The sequence below is a fragment of the Dromaius novaehollandiae genome, chromosome 14 (assembly GCF_036370855.1).
Source record: "Dromaius novaehollandiae isolate bDroNov1 chromosome 14, bDroNov1.hap1, whole genome shotgun sequence".
NCBI lineage: Eukaryota > Metazoa > Chordata > Aves > Casuariiformes > Dromaiidae > Dromaius > Dromaius novaehollandiae.
In genome coordinates, this window is record NC_088111.1 from 3,022,312 (window position 1) to 3,040,813 (window position 18,502).

Sequence of the window (18,502 nt, forward strand, 5' to 3'; positions counted from 1 at the left end):
GGGAGGTGGAGCACCTGGCAGGATGAGCATCGGATTCACTTTCTTCTCCAAAGAGCCCTTCTCAAGGACCTCACTCACACCTGTGTTTCTCCCTCTGTAAAATGAAGACGAGACATGTTCTCTAGTGCCAATGTAAAGCTCTTTCTACGTGTAGTCTTTGAAAGCAGGCTCCTGCCTAGCACGTGCTCCTCCACTAGGTTCAGAGAGGGCTCAGAGGGGACCAGCTTTCTGCAGCAAGGTGCAAATAACCCCACAGTGGAAACCTGCACGATAGCCTGCCTGTGACGAGTATCCCTTCCTCACTGTTCTCAGTAAGCAATTGCCCAAAACCCTGCCAACATGGTTTACGCCTCTTACACTTTTAATTCCATCTAGTGTAACTGTAGATGTTTTGATTGTCCAAATCAGTCACTAATCATCTCTGAATAGTGCCTGCAGATCGAGGAGGGTGGTGTTAGTTTTACTTAGCCCAAGCCAAAGAGGAAAAGCAACCATGTAGTAACAGGACGTGCATAAAAACTAAAAGCTTTATTGTTCTGCCGTGTTTTCCAGAGTCATCAGCAGAGCTCCAGGTCTGAAGCTGGTGGTAGAAACCTTGATCTCCTCCTTGAGGCCTATTGGGAATATTGTTCTCATCTGCTGTGCTTTCTTCATTATCTTTGGGATTTTAGGGGTGCAGGTACAGTATTTCCCAAACCTCTGCCATCTGCAAGTGACTGCTGCAAAAGAGAATCTGTTTTTCCCACCACTTGGGATTAAGGTGGAAGTAATGAGCTTAAATCTCATCAAAGGAAGATTTCAGTTAGATGTTAAGAAGAAAGAGCTAGGCCTTGGAAGAAGTGCTCTGGGTGAGGGTGGCATCTGCTCCACTGATGGTCTTTAGACCTCCCTTAGGAACAACACGGGAAGAGCTATGCCTGCCTGGAGGGCAAGGGAAAGAAAAGATAGACTCTCAAGATCCCTCCCAGCTCTGTGTGCTAGGATTCGTATGATAGCTTTTCCTCTAGAAAGCAGATTCTCATCCTGCCAACAAGACAGATCAGGCCTTCAGGATCCCCTTCCTTCTGCTGTGTCTGAGGCAATGCACAGCTATGACCCAGGACCTGAGTTTTCACCAGAAGTGGTTTTCCTGCCTTGAGTGTTAAGACAGGTGTCTGAACTGGGAGATAAGAAAAGGAATTTGAACTTAGCAAACAGCTCTACCAGGAGAAAAGAAATATAAATCAGGGACCAGCTTTCCAAAGTTTGTTTTTTGTCTTTCTTCTCAATTGCAGCTTTTTAAAGGCAAATTCTACTACTGTGATGGTCCCGATGTGAAAAACATCACTACGAAGACTGACTGCACTAATGCACGCTACAGATGGGTTCGGAGGAAGTACAATTTTGACAATTTGGGACAGGTAAAGTCCTCATTGGAGAGGGTTTCTCTACCAGGTTTTAATGGATGAGCACTTTAAATGCATTCCTTGAGGAGGCTGTGGAACCTTCACCATAGGAAGTTTCCAAGAACAACATAGACATTCATCTGTCAGAAGTGCCCCTGACACAGAGTAGGAACAGACCAGGTCACTTCTTATGATCTCTTGCAGCCAGATTTCCCGGGATATACAATTCCTTGTTTATGGGACAGTGTTGTTTTAAAGCCACTGCTTTTGCATGCAGTTCCTTGTGTATGGGCCTCAATTGTCATTTTTAATCTCTTGACTCCTAGCTATTATGTTTGCAAAGGAAAATAATAAGGTGCTTTATTCTGGCAAAAAAGCAAGAGATCCCATAGAAAGAACTGGGATATATTTAAACTTTTTATGCAGATAGGTGAAAGGAAGCCACATTACGTTGCATATCACCAACTCCAAGCCAGACGATGTGTTAGGAGCTGTGGACTGGTTTTACTGAGCATTGTCTATTATTATTTTCTTCTCTGGTGATTGAAATGCAGGACCAATGTGTTTGGTTTTCCTTACAGGCTCTCATGTCCTTGTTTGTCCTCTCTTCCAAAGACGGCTGGGTGAACATCATGTACGATGGTCTGGATGCTGTGGGTATTGACCAACAGGTAAATATACTGCAGAAGCCAGGAGTGTTACTCCCTGGAATCCCATGCCTGGATGGCTCTGGTGTTTGAAGCCCCCTCCTTGGGGTCCTGACTGTCCATCAGGCTGACAAGGGTTTCCGCCCTCCACTAAGTGTCCCTTACAGTGGCTGCAGCCCATGCGGTACACAGCTGAGCACTGATGGGGTGTTTAGAGTGACAGTACTTGAGATAGGACATCGGGCAGCAGACATCCCCAGGAAGATTTCTGGGACTTTCTTATGCAAGTTCCTCATGATGGCATTGACAGGGTTATTGGAAAACTTACAAAATAAACCCTGTTTTGTCCCTACGCTATTGAACTGCTGCAATAGCTACAGGAATAGGTCAGAATAGAAGAAGAAAGCAGAATAAGTTTCACCTCTGCTCCTTCTTCTTTTAAATCATACATGTTAAATAGCTAGTGGGAGGAGGATCTGGGCCCTCTAGTTGGACAGGAGCTGAACAGGGAGGCAGAGGACGATGCTCTGGGGCTGATTGTGGTCAGACCAGAGCCACTCATTGCAGCATGTGCTGTTGCACTACGGCTTTCTGAAAGGTACAATGAATATGAGCAAACCCACATGAGACTGAAAACCACCAGGGATGTTGTGAAGAGGAATTGCTAACTTTGTGTGGTGTGAGGCTTTAGCAAAGGAAAGTCAAGAGTCTTAGATGAGTAGTACCCTATCGTAGCAGCAGCAGCACTTTGCAGTTAATTTTCTGCTGCTTCTGAAGAACTCAAAACAATTGAGAAACACTACCATGAGCACATACCACAGAAAAATAAACTGGAGCCTATCTTTATCTAAAATGATCTCCCAGGTGGGATGATACACAGCCACTGAGATCTTGTAAGGGATTTATTTTAAGCTAGATGAAATAAACCCCAAAATAATGAAATCCTGTAAGCCAAATTATTGGGGGAGGAGGGAGGCATTCCACAACAAGAGTAAAATTCTAGTAAGTGAGAAAAGGAAAGAGAGGAAAATGTTCTGGGAAAAATCACATAACTCCTCCCAGCCCTCTCCTCCCCACAGAAATCTACTGTGCTGTCTTGTTGCTACAGGGTACCGGATATCCCAGCTTATACACATCGTGTCTATGCTGCTTCTCTCTCCTTTTTCTCTTCCTCACTTCACCAGCCCATCCAGAACCATAACCCTTGGATGCTTCTCTACTTCATCTCCTTCCTGCTCATCGTCAGCTTCTTCGTGCTCAACATGTTTGTGGGGGTGGTAGTGGAGAACTTTCACAAGTGCCGGCAGCACCAGGAGGCGGAGGAGGCCCGGCGTCGGGAGGAGAAGCGGCTGAGACGCTTGGAGAAAAAGCGCAGGAGTAAGGAGATATACCTGTCTGGTCGGTAGACTGCGTTACAAACCAAAATCTTTCTGAGCCCTGCCTGCTCCCAAAGCAAGACTTTTGTTTTCCTTTGGTTTTGTTTCCATGGGATTCGAGAGGCTGTTTTGCTTCGGTACCTCTTGAGCGGTACCTTAAGTCTTGGGTTGCCAACACCCTGGAATTGTCCTCTACAAGCCTAGTGTTAAGCATTACCTGTTTACTTGGCTGGGGAGCAGATACTCCTCAAAGCAGAGTCCTCTATCAGTGATTAGCACGCTTTGCAAGGCAAAGGTGTCCCTAAGGTTCCCAGGCACTGAGCAGGAGCTCATGGTGTGACTGAGTAAACAGTTGCAATGCTTGCTGTGCATGTAAAGGCCAGTCCCGAGGGTAGCCCTGTGGCTTAACATGTCGCTTGCATCTGATGATGGTGGTGGTTTGATTTATTAGTTTTTTTCTTAGACGAAGTAGTTGCGATGCTTTTTAGAGTCCTGGCGCATGGCCCTGCATGCCACAAACATGCTGCATGAGGGCATGAACAAACCAACAGCCCTGGGGACAGGAGTGGAGCCCCAAGGTGGGGCTGTTCAGAAGAGTCTTCTTTGGAAGATGTCCATTACAAGAGATGCTTGCCCCATCACGTGCTGGGGGAGCCCTGTAGTGCTGAATGATGTGCTGGGACACAGTCAGTCCTTGCAAACAGGCTGGATGGAAATGCTGGCCAGATGCAGGTCCATTAGGATGCAACAGAAAACCTTTAGCTGCAATCTGATTCTAGTGGATCTATTAGGGATAGTCAAACCAGAGCAGGTGTCATTTCTTGACCCAAGTCTTCCCAGGGTCCTTGCGTATTAATTCTCACCTCCACTGCTCCTTGGCAGGCTCCACCAGGGATGAGCTGCGTATAGCACTGCATCTGGTGAGTATCCCAGAGATACCGCTGGGAACCCAGCCATATCAGCTTCCCAGCCAGCTCTGTGCAAACGGGGAAAGTCTGTGTTAGATGTTTGCCAGCATCATTCAGAAGTGAAGGAACATGGCCTGGCCACTGTGTCAGAGCTGAGCTTAGTCAGGGATAAGGTTTGAGTGCTTTCAGCCCCGCTTGCCACAGCAGCCCCGTGGCTCTTTGCCTATAGCTGGGCTGCTCTGTGTAACCTCCTGCAAAGGCTTAATATCTCATCATGACAAACAGCTAGTTGTCCCCCAAACATCAAGCCATAGGTATCCATTTTTAGCAGGGAAAGCTGCAGTTAGATCAAATAGTCTTTTGTCTGACTGTAATGACATAGCAATCAGAGCCTTTGCTAGCAGAAACCTCAGCCCCAGCCAGTTTCCTCCGTCCATCCACACTTGAGGGAGAAGGCAGGCAGCTGGGTCTGCCGCAGCTCCTCTCCTGCTCTTCTGCTCCTCTTTATTAGAGTCACAGGAGACCTCAGCGCTAAACATGTGCGCTGTGGTCTCCACAGGGCCTTAACGGCAGATAAGTAACTGCTACAGTAAAGGCCAAGCCCATTTCATTTTAGCTAGTCGTGATTAAGTAGCTGGGTTAAAATAAAACCCTGCCTAGATCAAGCTAGCCAGCCTCAAACAACACTTGAATCTATTCAGAGATTTAGAGGAGTTCAGATGCAGTTTCATTTCTCTTTTACCATTTCAGTTTGAGAGTTTGAGCTTCCAGCTAGGGTTAGAGGTGGAAAATCCTGAAGGCAGCATTTCCAGCACAGTAAGGCAAATAAGTTTCAGGCTCTTAAGAGACCTCCTGCTTGCACAGAATTTCTACCCCCAATGTGCTGACCCAAGAAGAGGCTCAGATAAACTCAGATGTTATATGAAAAAAAAAAGTTTAAACACAGACAAAGAGCAAAAGCATCTTTAGAGAAAATAGGTTGGGGCACGGGTAAGGAGGGACAGTTTAATCACAGCCAGTTGCTGTTCCTGATTAGCAGGTAAATCTTATTACAAGCCTGTTTGTGTCCCACTGTCAGACACCAAACAGAGCCAGTCCCTGTCAAAGTGATGGACATTGTTCTGTTGCCCATCTTTATCCAGCTATCTTGAAGGATGGAGTCAAGGAGATATTTCAGCCTGCAGACCCAGGCACTGCACAGATGTGGAGTGTAACATTTCATTGAGAGCACACAGGGAGGAGGACAGCTTTCTGGAAGGGGATCAAGTCCAATATAGCAAACGAGAGTCTAAATGTTTGGTCATGTTTAGGCCTTCCAGGAGGTTACCTCATGATCGTCTGGCTCTGAGGTCTCCTACCTGCCCCTGCTCAGCATGGAGAGCTTGGCATCCAAATCTGAATTAACAAAGTGAAATCACATAGTAGATACGCATCTGTTGTGGTTATCACTGTTATGCATTTTAATGGATCTTTTTATTTAAATGAGAGGAGTTTTCACCTTTTGGCTAACTTAGAAAACAAGGAGTTTGGCAAAAAATGGCAGACTGAGAAAGATGGGAGGTGTGTGGGTGCCGCGTGCAGCGGTGAGCCTCTGCTGAGCGTCGGTGTGCGTGTGCCCACGTGGGACACGGCGCAGTGATGGGACGGGGTGGCCTGCTTTCCGCGTGCCGGCGGCACCGGGTTCCTCCTCCGCAGGGAGGAGCAGGTGAGAGAGGCCGGTCCCGAGGGGCCGGAGGATGCACGGGATGCCGGGATGCACCGGTGTTGGTGTGGAGGAGCGAGGGGGCTGTGCTGGGAAGCCAGCAGAGAGCCACCCTTTCCCTTCAGCTGTCATTTCTAGCATAAGGCCAGGAAGAATTAGGGCTGTTGGCTAGACTGAACTCTAGCATAGCGAGCAAATGTCCTGCCTGAGCAGTGTCCATCTGTCTGGGCACTCACCCCGTCTGCCTGGCATCTTGTCCTTGTGTCCCGTCACCTGTCTGCAATGTCCTCTGTGTGCAGCACCCCTGTTTCCGTAGGCCTGTGCGTGTTTCTGCGTGTTGAGGTCTCTGGGCATCTGTAGGTACCACCGGACACAGAAATGCGCCATGTAGACGCAGCAGCCCGTCTTGCTTAGCCTCCTTTCTCCTTTAGGCCCGCAGTGGGCCTTCCTCGAGCCCTGCCAGCCGCGCTTTGGCCGCAGCTGGTTGCTCTGCCAGTTGGTTCCCACTGCCGTCTCGGTGCAGTTAGCAGAATAGCGGCCTCCTGCCTGCGTCCCTTTGCACCCCAAGCGAAGGCGGACCGCCGCTCGGGATGCCGATGCCACCTCGCTGGAGTGCTTCTTTCAAGGCCGAGCCCTGGCTCCGAGCCCTGGCTGGGGGAGCACGGCTGGGCCGGGGCTGCAATTCCTCTCGCCGCGGCGCTGCGTGGCCGTGTCCCTCGTCCCCGGCAGACGGGCGGGAAGCATCCTCACCGGTGCGTGGGGAGAGCGGGCAGCGCTCGGTGGCTCTCCCCCGTGCACGGACCAGGGATCCTGACATTCACAGCACCAACCAAGGCCGCTACGGGGTTAGTCGGTCCTGGCTGAGGCCAGGTTCATTTCCAGGAGCGTGCCAGGAAGGGATCTCTCAGCCCCACCTCGCCGCCTCAGACCCTTCCAAGAAGGTTTCTCGTTCCCATCTCAGAGCCCATTTCAGGACGGGGCTGGGACAGGGTGACACCCCGCACTCCTCGCCTCCCTCGGTTCCCGTGACAAGTGGCGCTCGCGGCCCCCGGCGATGGAGCCTCGCAGACCCGAAACCCGAGCGAGGCGGAGGCTCTCTGCCCTGCCGAAGGAGCAGCAGCCACCGCGGTGCCCAGCCAGCACAGCTCGGCTGCGAGGAGCTCGGCTGCCAGCGGCCGGGGCCAGCGCTGAGAGCAGGAGCTGCACGATGGCACGTGCCCTTCCTCCCTGCCCACCCCTCCTCTTCCTCGCCAGCGATGTGGCAGTAATGAGACCGTCACTTTGTGAACACTTTGGAAATCCACGCGCCGCAGGCACTGTTTGTGTGCTAAGCGCCTATAATAGTACTCCAGCACTGAAATAAGGCGGCGTGTTTGCCAAAATGAAATGAGAAAGGAGGATGGGGCTTGGATATGCCTTAGAAATGCATTGGACATGTTTTTAAAGGCAGAACTGCAGGGCGTACTTCTCATGTGAAGGTAAAAATTCAAGATAAGCTAAAATATTTCCCTGACACAGTCACTACCTCTATCAGATATATCTACTATGTAAATAAGTGTACTGTAATTTAATAATCCTGTGGCTCCTAACCTTTTAATGAGGTTCTCAGAAGACACAGACTGAAACCAGCCTCCCCAGATTAAAGTTTTTGATTAAAACCACATGGATCAGCTTGATCGTCTCTGCACTCAGGACACGGGGCCAAGTGCAGCCCTCCTGCCCGCGCTGCGAAGCCAGCAGCCCCTGGCTCCCCGAGCAGATCACGATGCCGGGTCGGACGCGGGCAGTACCGGAGACCTCAACGGCCACGAACAAGGTTTGGAGGACACCGCGTGCTGGAACCAGGCCCCAGCGGTTGAGAAGCGATCGCGTTTCAGGGCTGTGACCAGGTCGCTGCTCCCTGGGGAGATCCCGAAAGCTGAGAACGCAGAAAAGCCAAGTGCTGCTGTCTCCAGATTTCCTCTCTGCACACGAGGAGCGTGGCCACAGCCGTGTTTCTCTGACTGAGGCGTTTCCCAGCAGAGCACTGAACGAACGTCTAGGCATCACCGCTTGTGGGAGGAAGAGGCCGGTTTTGTTTTAAGACCCAGCGGAGTTGCCTTTCGCTCTAGGGATGAGCAGTCACGGGCAGCACACAGAGGTATTTAGCATTAGCCCATCCTCTCAGTGCCTCAGCCGTCCTGTATCCTGCGGAAATATTTGAGCTGTAACTAAAAATTTGGGCACCATCTATCTGAGTGTTTAATATTCCCAGCTAGGGAATTATCAAACCATCTTGCTTATTTTTTCCAGGCAGCTGCAGGTATAGAACTGCTCTGTGCCAAGCACACACATAAACCCATTAGGGCTTTCTAATGTTTCATGCGGAGAAGAATAATGGAGGCGCTTTAGCTCGCAATTGTAATGCCAACTGAAATGCTTTTTAGCTGGGAGACAGTGCTTCATTAATTTTCATGTCAGCAGAATCTCAAGTGAAGAAGTTTAAATGTTCTTCAGGGAGGTGAGATTTAAGTATTAGCCAACATCCAGAAGCAGGGGCCAGAAAGGGGCATGGTTTTCATTTTGTCTACGTTTATGGTGTCTCCTCTCCCTCCCGTGTCTCCAGCAACTCAAGCCATCAGCAGCGGTTGATGGGGCAGTTGGCTGTGTTTGACATGTCTGCCCGTTGGCTGACTGGAGTCTCATCCCAGGAACTGTTTCCTCGGAGAAACCTGGCACAGATTGTGTTGTGCCTCCTGTGCTTAATGATGCCCTCGATTTCCCCTCTTTGCCGTGCCGCCTCCGCAGCCCGCTGTCCTCCTCGTGCAGGCTCCCTGCAGCCGCCGCGTCTCCGAGCTGGGCAGGCGGCCGTCATAGATGCGTGCAGCGAGCTCTTACACCCAAACTGGGGGGAATAAGCTGGTATGTTAAGAGGTGCAAATGTGCGTCTGTGGTTGGGCTGATGGGACCAGAGAGTTGCAGAGAGTCCCTTGCTCTGCTGTTGATTGAGATAAAATTCCTGTTCCTGAAGGGACCGGGAATGAGCAGTGACCCGGGGCTGGGAGCCGTGGAGCTCTGAGAGGCAGGTCGCCTCTGCGCGAGCGCATCGGAGCTGCAGTGAAGCCGTGCAGCTGGTCTCGCACTGCTTTCACCCTGCCGCAGCCCCTCAGCCTTCTGGGGGATTGCCCCAGCCTAACCTCGGCATAGGCGGGAGCCAAAGCTGGCCTGGCCTCCCTGCACACCCCTGCGCACTACCCGCAGCCTTGCATGAGCAGTATCTCCTCTAATGGACATTGCATGGGTTACTGCACCGAGCATGACAGTGTTGCATGTGCTTCCAAACGTTGTCAACTTTATCCCCGACTGTCCTTGTATGTGTCCCCAAGAGAAGTTTCTTCTTCATCCATTGAGCTGGCTTCAGGGTTGTAGAGCATCCTAACTGCTTAAGGCATTTCCTAGAGCCCCCTTATCCCAGACCAGGTTAAACCTAGCCCAAGTTTTCTGAGCAACCAGTTGATCGGGCTTAGCCAGCACTGAGCACTGGCAGAGGCTGTAGATAGGGACCTCTGAGACACTTTGATGCCATAAAGCAGGTAGATAGCCTCCGGTAGGGCAGGGGGGCTCCTCTTGGCCGTTTGGATACCCAGCCCCTGCACAGAGGGCTCTGTCTTGCTGACAAGCAGCCTAGAAGAGCTTCTGTTCAGCAGCTTTACAGTGGAAGGTGTCTTCTTGGGATTATGCTTTATGTTAAGAATTATGAAAGAGTTTATAAAATTTAATAAACAGCCCATTTTTTATCAAATAGTTAATCAGTGGCTGGTTTTGTACAGTTGAGAGAGTAATTGCAATCACCTACAGCCTGTTTTCCTTATGTGCTGGTAGCCAATGTTTTCACACAATGCCCATTGCTGCTAATGTTCTTCTGAGATCCATTAATCAGCTGTTCATTAATAAATAGACCCTTAATATAACATTGGACTGTTTGGGGTATTCTTGGACCTCCCAAAAGATGATTTCTTGCATTCCCAAGAAGACGTTTCCAAAAAAAAAAAAAAAAAAGAGAGTATTTTGTAATCCTGAATACACATGAAAGCACATTGTACAGACTTAAGTAAATATTTTGCTGCAATATTTTTATTATTGTTTTTTAGACACATCAGAGGATTCGCCAAGCTCAGTAGCAAGCACAGACATTGCAGCCCAAGATGACTGATAGCATTTAGGCACATAAGCAACACCAAAGTGCATTCAGAAATAACCGTGTGTGCTTTCATCTTGTTTTTTCCACTCCCATTAGCAGAAAAAAGAAGCGTAGGTGACCCCACTCAGAAGGAAATGTTTTTTAAATGTCTCCATTTCACTTTTAAGTACCAGAAAAATAGTAGTTGAAAGAGAACAGCAGATTCAGTTTCCTTTATCCAATTTGTTGTACAGTTTTGGACTCTAATCTGGCATCAGCTACACTACCAAAAAAAAAAAACCATTTCAAGAGTCACTCCATCTGAAAGGTATTAGCACAATGAGAGGAATGAAAGATGTATTTCAGGAGGATTCTGAGTGCTTTTGAACTTATTTCTCTCTTTATTTTAAGGTTAAGCAGCTTTTTTCACAGGTCCTCCTGCGTTTAAAGCTGAATTTGCCGAAACATTTGCAAAAAAGCTTCCCACTATTAAGAACAATCCTGCTCTGACTTGGTATGACCTGAGATGTCTTTTCCACTTGCAAAACCTACTGTAATGCTGAGTTTGGCCTTAAGTACACTCTTTGAATATTTACATTTCTTAAGTTTGAAAAGAATTAGACTCCATCAGAGTGACCACAGCCATCCTGTGGTCACAGTCTAATTTTAGAGAGCCAAAAGCAGTAAATACAATTCAGTCGCGGGGCAGTGTCCAAACACTTACTTTGGAACAGCCCCGGAGACTTTGTCATGTGCAGAAATTTCCCCATTTCAAAAGAAATAAAGGAGGCGTCATGACCAGAGGCACAGATATAAAATTGATGTGTTTGCGGCCTGAATGTTTTTTTAGGTGCAGCCAAGCCCTTGTTCTAATGTTTCTAAAGGAGCTTGTGCTGCCAGTCTTTGTAGAGACAGATGCTGAGCACCCCACTCTTGCCTTTGGCTCTATCCTGTGTGCTACTAACCCTCACGCATGTGTCCTGCTTTGCCACAGGCGTTGCTATGTTCTCTTTAGACCTTTATAGTACACCAAAAGCCTGCTCTCACTGAAGCTGAATTCAGGTTTTGTACTTATTTATGTGGAACATGCCTGATTAGAAGAGATACATGTCAGAGTCCCCACCAGCAAGACCTGATGTGGGCCTTTCCACCAGACTGGAGTTGAAGCTTTGCTGGGTTTGAAGCTTTTCTCTTGGCTTCAGGTCTCAAGTCCATCCTGCTTCTTGCTCTTCCCGGTTTGTGACCGAGTTCTGTTAAGTGAAGAGGTTGTTCACTAGCCTGAGATGAAGCAGTAAGAACAGAGAGCGCTTGCAAGGAATAAGTTGTCAAAGTTATACAGGTCGCTTCTGCAGGCCCAAGAGGTTTGGCTCAGGCAGATAACCCAGCTGCAGTTTTTGAAGGCCTTGCTGCTAGGCAGAAGTACTTGGCCATTTCACGTGGCTTGCTTGAATCAGTTCTCCAGAGGACTTTGCCCTCCATCCAGGCGCGTGTAAAACACTACCGCATGTCCTGGTGTGGTCGTGGTGGCTGCCAGCGTGCTGCCCAGCCGAGCTGCAGGGCTGCATTCATTGCCTTGCCTTTCTTTGTCTTTTTCTGCAGAAGCCCAGCGCAGACCTTACTACGCTGACTATTCCCCAGCGCGGAAGTACATTCACACCCTCTGCACCAGCCACTATCTGGACCTCTTCATCACGTTCATCATCGGGGTCAATGTCATCACTATGTCAATGGAGCACTACAACCAGCCGAAGGTAAGAGCCACCCATCGATGCGTGGGACGTGACACACAGCAGCAGGGGTGGCAGTGGGCTTGAGGACCACGCGCTGCTCCTGTGGGATGCCAGGATCAGTGATGTTGCTGCGGTCTGCAGCCGGCCCCACTTCCCTGGGAGCATTCCCTGTCGCTGGAGAGCCTCGGCAGGCTTCGGACTCAGCGCTACACATCCGTCTTCCTCTGGGGCCAGCTCTACCATGCAGGAAAGAGCCACTTGCAGCAGCCGGAAACTTGACTCCGCTATCACGTAGGTCAAGGCCAGAGCTTCCGAAGGCAGTGATCTGCTCTCGCGTACAAACAGTGCATCAGGCTCGCAGAGAGGGAAATAAACTTCTACTAGAAAAAAGACCAGAGCAAATATTTCCTCTCCTGATCCCAGCAATGATTTATCCTCAGGCTGTAAAACAGTCCAGAGTGTTAGAATATTCCATTAATGGATATAAATATGAAGCTAAAGCATGCAGAGCAAAAAGTTTCTTTTCCTCAATGAATTTGAAGTAAACCAACTTCAAGTACAGTGATTCTTTTTTTTTAATGTATCCTAAAATCCTGTTTTCCCAAGAAAATCTTTGACATAAATCCTATAGCCCATGGATTTGTCATATGTATAAGCCTTCCATTATATCATCATTCACAGAGCTCTAGGCTCAGTGTTTGCTTTTTCAGTATTGCATGGTCTGCCAGGTAACCTGCAAATGCCTCCTAGAAACTAAGCCAAGGAGGCACCAAGCCACAGGGTAATGTGTGTGTGTTTTTTGCTCATGGTCTGTGTATTTTTCTGCCCCATAATTCCTTTACGTAACAGCCTCTGTTCCACAGGTAAATGTTATTTACCCAGATTAGATTTTATTTACACTAGTTTTATGTTCATGTAAAACACAGCAGTGTAAATACGAATGCAGACCATTACAAATAATATAAAAGTTTAAGCTCAGGCAGTGAGCTTTATATGAAATAGTAAGTTGTGCCACATTCTTTTAAGGTAGCCATTTTATTTTAGGCACTAGAAACAAAAACAGCGAGAGTAGTGCATTGAGGAATGCCAGCATCTGAAAAAGTTTCAGCTCCTGTTCCCAAAAAATCAGTGCGTGTTCATCCTGCATATCTGGGGTCAACAAAGCACAGCCATCACACGACTATAAAGAGAAGAGTTTTCCTGTGGCCTGAGGCATCCTCTGTCACCAAAACAAAAAAGCCTTTCTCCCCTACTCTGTTGTCTTTTATTTCCAATTGTGTCTGTTTTGATATTCATTGTTGTTATTTTTTATTTGCAAGAGACCTATACTACATCTAACTAAACTTGATCTCCCTTTCTCTTCTCCCCAAATCCCTGCCCAACCAAAAAAGCTGTTTTACTCTGCAACTATCTATTTTAAGGTCCATGTAAGATTCTTTTGCTATTGTTGGCCTCCAGTTCCAATGAAATCCATTATAAACACTCATCATCTTAGAGTATAAACACTGTGGATTCCTGACTTCCAAGAGCAGCTCTATAGAGAGAGTGAACATTGCACCAAATATGGATATTCTTTTCCCAGCACTAGAGATGTAACATTTTTCAAGAAGGCATAATTTAATCTGTCTCCAACATTATTTATTTTTCTGAGTGTGTTAAGCAAAGCCATCGTCCTAAGGATTGCCATGCTGGAATAAAGAAATGATCCATCAAGTCTTTTATTCTACCCAACTCTAGGCAGTTCAGAAGGAGTAACTTTATTAGAGAAAGAAGGGGTAGAATTTTCTCTGTCCCAGATCCTGAACAAATTGTGCATTAAACTTGGAGAATTGATAGCTCTTGTCATTTTTAGCACAGCTAGTTATTATTGCTTATCAGGTTCTTGTTTGCATCAGTGTCTAATCCTTTATTTGAGTTTCTCTGTGTGATTTAATGCAGTGTTTTATAACTGAGCTCTGCAAGCTGATATGACATTGCTTCTTACATCTCAGTGCTAATGCCTCCCTTGTGTCTGCCAGTCCCTCTGCAGTGGGTCTAAGAATCAACAGCTTGGACTGAACTAACTGATGCTTCTCTTTTTAGTCCCTGGATGAAGCTCTGAAGTATTGCAACTATGTGTTCACCATAGTTTTTGTGTTCGAGGCAGTTCTGAAGTTGGTGGCATTTGGTTTTCGAAGGTTCTTTAAGGACAGGTGAGAGAGATTTAAACTCCTTTGCATTTGGGATAGAGCTGTACTGACCCAGTTTAGAAGCCAGATGCTGGGTAAATGTAGCATCGCTGTACCAGTAGTACCACATGCTATGTGCAAGGAATTGCAAAGGGCTGTCTCTCTGTGGGTGCAAACTTTATAGTGTAGGAGCTAAAAGTCCTAAGAATTGCTGTTCCTGCTTTGTAGAGGGCATTCAGGGAATCTTACAAAACTGTAGATAAGTTCCTTACCTCAGGAACTGCCACTCTGCCGGGTGTGACTTGCTCAGCCTAGAGGTCTAGGCAGGCTGTCTGCATCAATCCAGGCCTCAGAAGAATAGTCTTGGCAACCTAAAGTGACGGAGCCCCATAGAACAAGTGTCCTTTGAAGTCCAAACCAGTCCTTTGATAGGCTGCTGGATTTGTAAATCCCTTAGCAAAGACAGAGGTAGTTGTGTTCAGCCCCACTGCCTTCAGATCCCAGCTACCGAGACCCACAGATCTCATTCTGCTGCACACTCAGCCAGAAGTCAATGTGTGTGAGAGCACACTGTGGTTTGGAGACCTGCTGGAGCGCAGAGTGAGGTCAGACGCTTTTCCACACAGTCCTGTAAACCAGCTCATTTGCCTCATTTATTGTGACTGGATGGTTGGAAACTGCCATGAGCAATATTGCTCATTAGAGAAATTGCTTAGGAAAGGCACTCAGTTTCTTCACACCTTATTGACTTTCCAGTGCTGGTGTGGAAGGTCCTCCGAAAGAGTTAGGCTATAAATCAGTAGACGCTCAAGCAGAGTGACTCGAGATAGGGGATGTAACATGGGAGCAGCTGGTCCCTCTAGCCCAGTATGCTATCTCTGAGAGTGGCTCCAAGTGGATGCCAGGGGAGGACGATAAGGAAAAGGGAAGCAGAGTAAGATGCCAGCCTACAGCAGTGTGGCAGACACTCTCTGTGCCAGCTGCAGTGAGTTGATTCTGTATCACCTAGAATGGAGGGTCATTGGCCCAGGTATGAGAGGGGAGAGGGTTTGGGATTTGCCTGTGATTGTTATTAACAGACAATTCTCTACTCCTGAGCATCTTTCTAGGCTGTCTATCCATGAGGGATTTTCCTTTATTGTCCTTTCTTTCTTTATCTGTTAGGTGGAATCAGCTGGATTTGGCCATAGTTCTTTTATCAATCGTGGGAATCACGCTGGAGGAGATTGAGATGAATGCTGCACTGCCCATCAATCCCACAATAATACGCATCATGCGGGTACTGAGAATAGCCAGAGGTAAGGCTCACTCCATAGGTCTTCAGCCGCTCCTCTGGACACGTCAGGGAATGGTTTGGCCATTTGTTCTTCTAGTCCTGCTGTTTCAGTTGGGTCTGAGAACAGTTACGAGATGAGGCTGCAGAATGTTGATGCAGAAACAAGCTAGGTGGGATTTCATCGGTGTTTTGAGAGGGGTCTCAGATTGGTCTGCAATTCAAACCTGAGATCCCAGACCTTCTATACTGATACCAAACAAGAGCAGGACCCAGTAGAAAAGGGAGGATCAGAGCTTGCAATGATGCTTTTCCCTGAGGAAACATTTCCCCATCATGCTCTCATTTTCTTGCTAGGACATACTGGAGTTTTTGTGGCTTTTGGTCTGTTTTACTGAAGTCCTTAATATCAGTTGGTGAGGGATGGAGTCTGGATGCTTTGATGTTTATAGACCTTGCAGGATGCAGTGAGCTTGCCCTGTGTGTGGATGGATGCAAGAAAGATGTGAACCCTCCCTACAGGAACTGAGATTAGGTTTTCTTTATGGTTTTGCTTGAGATATATCCCATCCCCACTGACTAGGTTCTGCTTCTCATTGTAGTGCTGAAACTGCTTAAAATGGCCACTGGGATGCGAGCTCTCCTGGACACAGTGGTGCAGGCACTTCCCCAGGTAAGCCCCCAGACTTGATTCGTGCCCAGTTTGTTCCCCTTGGTGGACTGTGCCTTTTGGGGCTGGGGACCGCTGCATGCGGTGCGCATGGGAAGCCACCTGACAAGAACGTCAGCTTTCTCCACTGCCACCAGTGACTTGGTAGAGGAGTTGTGCAGAGTAAATCCTGCCCACATAGTCTGTGCTAGATGGTGGAAACAGAATGAGGGAAAAGGAGTTAACGGAGAGCTAAGTGCTGTAGGCAGAGCTCTTCTAAAACACAGAATTCACTGGGGAGGTCAGGAAACACTAGGCAGAGAAAGCCGTTGGTGAAAGCACTGGAAGTCAACAGCTTCCAGCTCAGCAGTGTTCTTTGCGAGGCAGAAGCAGCTACATTTATTGACACTTATTGACAGAGGAGTTGCAGACTTTAAAAGCAAAATAGGGAAGGCATTTCTGAAAGTTAAAACCTCGAAGTGGGGTTTCAAATCACTGTATTCTCATGAGCTGCAAGAGGAACAATGATGCTGCCAGTCGTAATGATGTTTGATAGGATCCTTCAGATGCTCAGTTCCTGGGACCATTTTGTATGGATCAGTTACTTCATTTGAATAAAGAAAGAAATGTTTTGCTGACTTGTACTTCTCCCCCAAAAAGATCTAAGGCATATCAGAAGAATTACAAGTAGTTTATGGTTTCTCTGGTTTTCTTGTATTGTATGATATTTAAGCTGTATTCTGCTAGTTTGTGGGTTTGGTGATCTGATTGCTAATCTTTCAATGCTCAGAGTTAGCTCAGCTGCCTACATAGTCCTATTTCATGTTACCAGGATCATGTATCTCGTGCCAGATAGTACTGGAGGGGGGGGAAGGGACTGCAGACTTGCCTTCCCATAGTCCAGGCTCTTGTAGACTCATTCATCCCTGTATAAAACAGGATGAAGATGCTCTGAGATAGAAGTGAAACATTTAATACTACACATTGGCCAGAAGTGAGTGCCAACACGAGGTGCAAGGGAACTCCTGCAGCATTCTCCTGGGAGCTGGCAATTCAGAAGTAGCAATCCTGGGATCCGCAAAGATAGACAGACAAATCCTTAGTTTTGAACCCCTGCTAACCATCCCACAGCGGAGTTGTTGGAAGGGAGTGCATGAGTGAGCCTGCTTCATTTGGTCTAAAAGCCAGTTACATGCCAGCATAGGGTGCCGTGGGATGGACTGGGGGGTTGGGCCCCCTCTTCCCAACACAGCCATGCTGGGACAGTCCTGTCCTGAGCAGTTGCAGCTCTCCACAAAGGGATCCTGTTGCAAAGTCGTGATGGTAGCACTCCAGCATGGCCAAAAATACATGCCATGTAGACATCTATTCCAGAATAAGAGTGACCATATAGGAAGTAGTACAGCTACTACATATAATATCCAAACACACCTCTACGAGTTAATTGCTGAGTGCAAAGACGACCACTGTCTATTCAAAATGGCCTGGGAAACAAGGGGAATTTCTTTTTCTTGGAAAGGCACATTTACTTTTCATCACTGCCATAAAGATGTTTCTAATCTAAGACGTTTGCCCTTTGGTATTCAGATTTCCTTTTCAGTGAAGGATTTTGGCTGAGACTAAAGCATGGAATTTACCAACCTGACCCCTGTTTTGGCATTTCACAAAAGCAGTTGATTTGTGTCTATTATTTTTCTTTCGAAAGCATTGTGATTACAGAGCATATTTTCTCCCTCTCCTTGTTTCTTCCTCCCAAACAATAGGGTGGCTGGAGGCCAGTTTCTTTGTTTCCTTGGGGTGTTTCTGCAGTTAACATTCAAACCAAAGTCTTTTTTAAAGGGAAATCCCCAGAGATCTTCCAAGCAGATCTTGTGTGGATAAAAATGCCACTTTGCCTTCCAGTGCAATTCAGAAAATAGGGAGGAAAGTTTGGAGCGACCTCTCCCACATTGAAAGCTACAGCTTTCATTTCAAAGGCATGGGAAGAGTTCCTACCCCGCTTAATTAAGGAGCCTAAAACCATAGCTAGAAAAACTTAATTGAATGTGTCTGCTAAATGACAAGAAAAATGAATTCCATGTTTGTCCATGAAATTTTGGGAGAAAATTCTTTGTCTGGAGTATGTTGAATGTCCATTTATGGCCTTAGCATAGTAGGATATTGTCATTACAATACACCTTTTTTCTTTCTCTTTTTGATGATTTCCATCAGCTTCCTATTTGTTTTTGTTCAGCAGTAGAGATAGCTTGAGGTCCACCTAGAGAACCAACTCTCTCCAAACATGGGGGATGTCAGCGTTCTGAGCCAAGGTCGAAGTTGTCATGATGCAGGCTTAGTCTCCTCTCCTGGAACTTCAGGCAGACCTTGAGCTTCTGTTTTCAGTGCAGGAAGAATTCCTACCCTACTGCAGCCTCCTTGTGTGATAACTTTCAGTCCACCAATTCACAGAGATGTCTTCCCTTCCACCAGATCTCTGAAAAAAAAAGAGATTTGGAGTAGAAAAAA

The 18,502-nt window shown here is 47.3% G+C and overlaps 1 protein-coding gene across 4 annotated transcripts in view; it reads left to right on the top strand.

Moving 5' to 3' along the window:
* The window catches only part of CACNA1H (calcium voltage-gated channel subunit alpha1 H), a 132,167-nt gene that overhangs the window by 90,228 nt on the left and 23,437 nt on the right, over positions 1–18,502 (top strand). For 3 of the 4 annotated variants that reach the window (XM_026095227.2, XM_064520076.1, XM_064520077.1), the window contains 8 exons: positions 553–679; positions 1,275–1,400; positions 1,967–2,056; positions 3,217–3,430; positions 11,777–11,928; positions 13,990–14,099; positions 15,240–15,373; positions 15,951–16,021. In XM_026095227.2, the coding sequence (XP_025951012.2) occupies positions 553–679; positions 1,275–1,400; positions 1,967–2,056; positions 3,217–3,430; positions 11,777–11,928; positions 13,990–14,099; positions 15,240–15,373; positions 15,951–16,021 (1,024 nt within the window). The remainder of the gene's footprint in view (positions 1–552; positions 680–1,274; positions 1,401–1,966; positions 2,057–3,216; positions 3,431–11,776; positions 11,929–13,989; positions 14,100–15,239; positions 15,374–15,950; positions 16,022–18,502) is intronic. The other variant, XM_064520075.1, reaches the window with a different exon arrangement.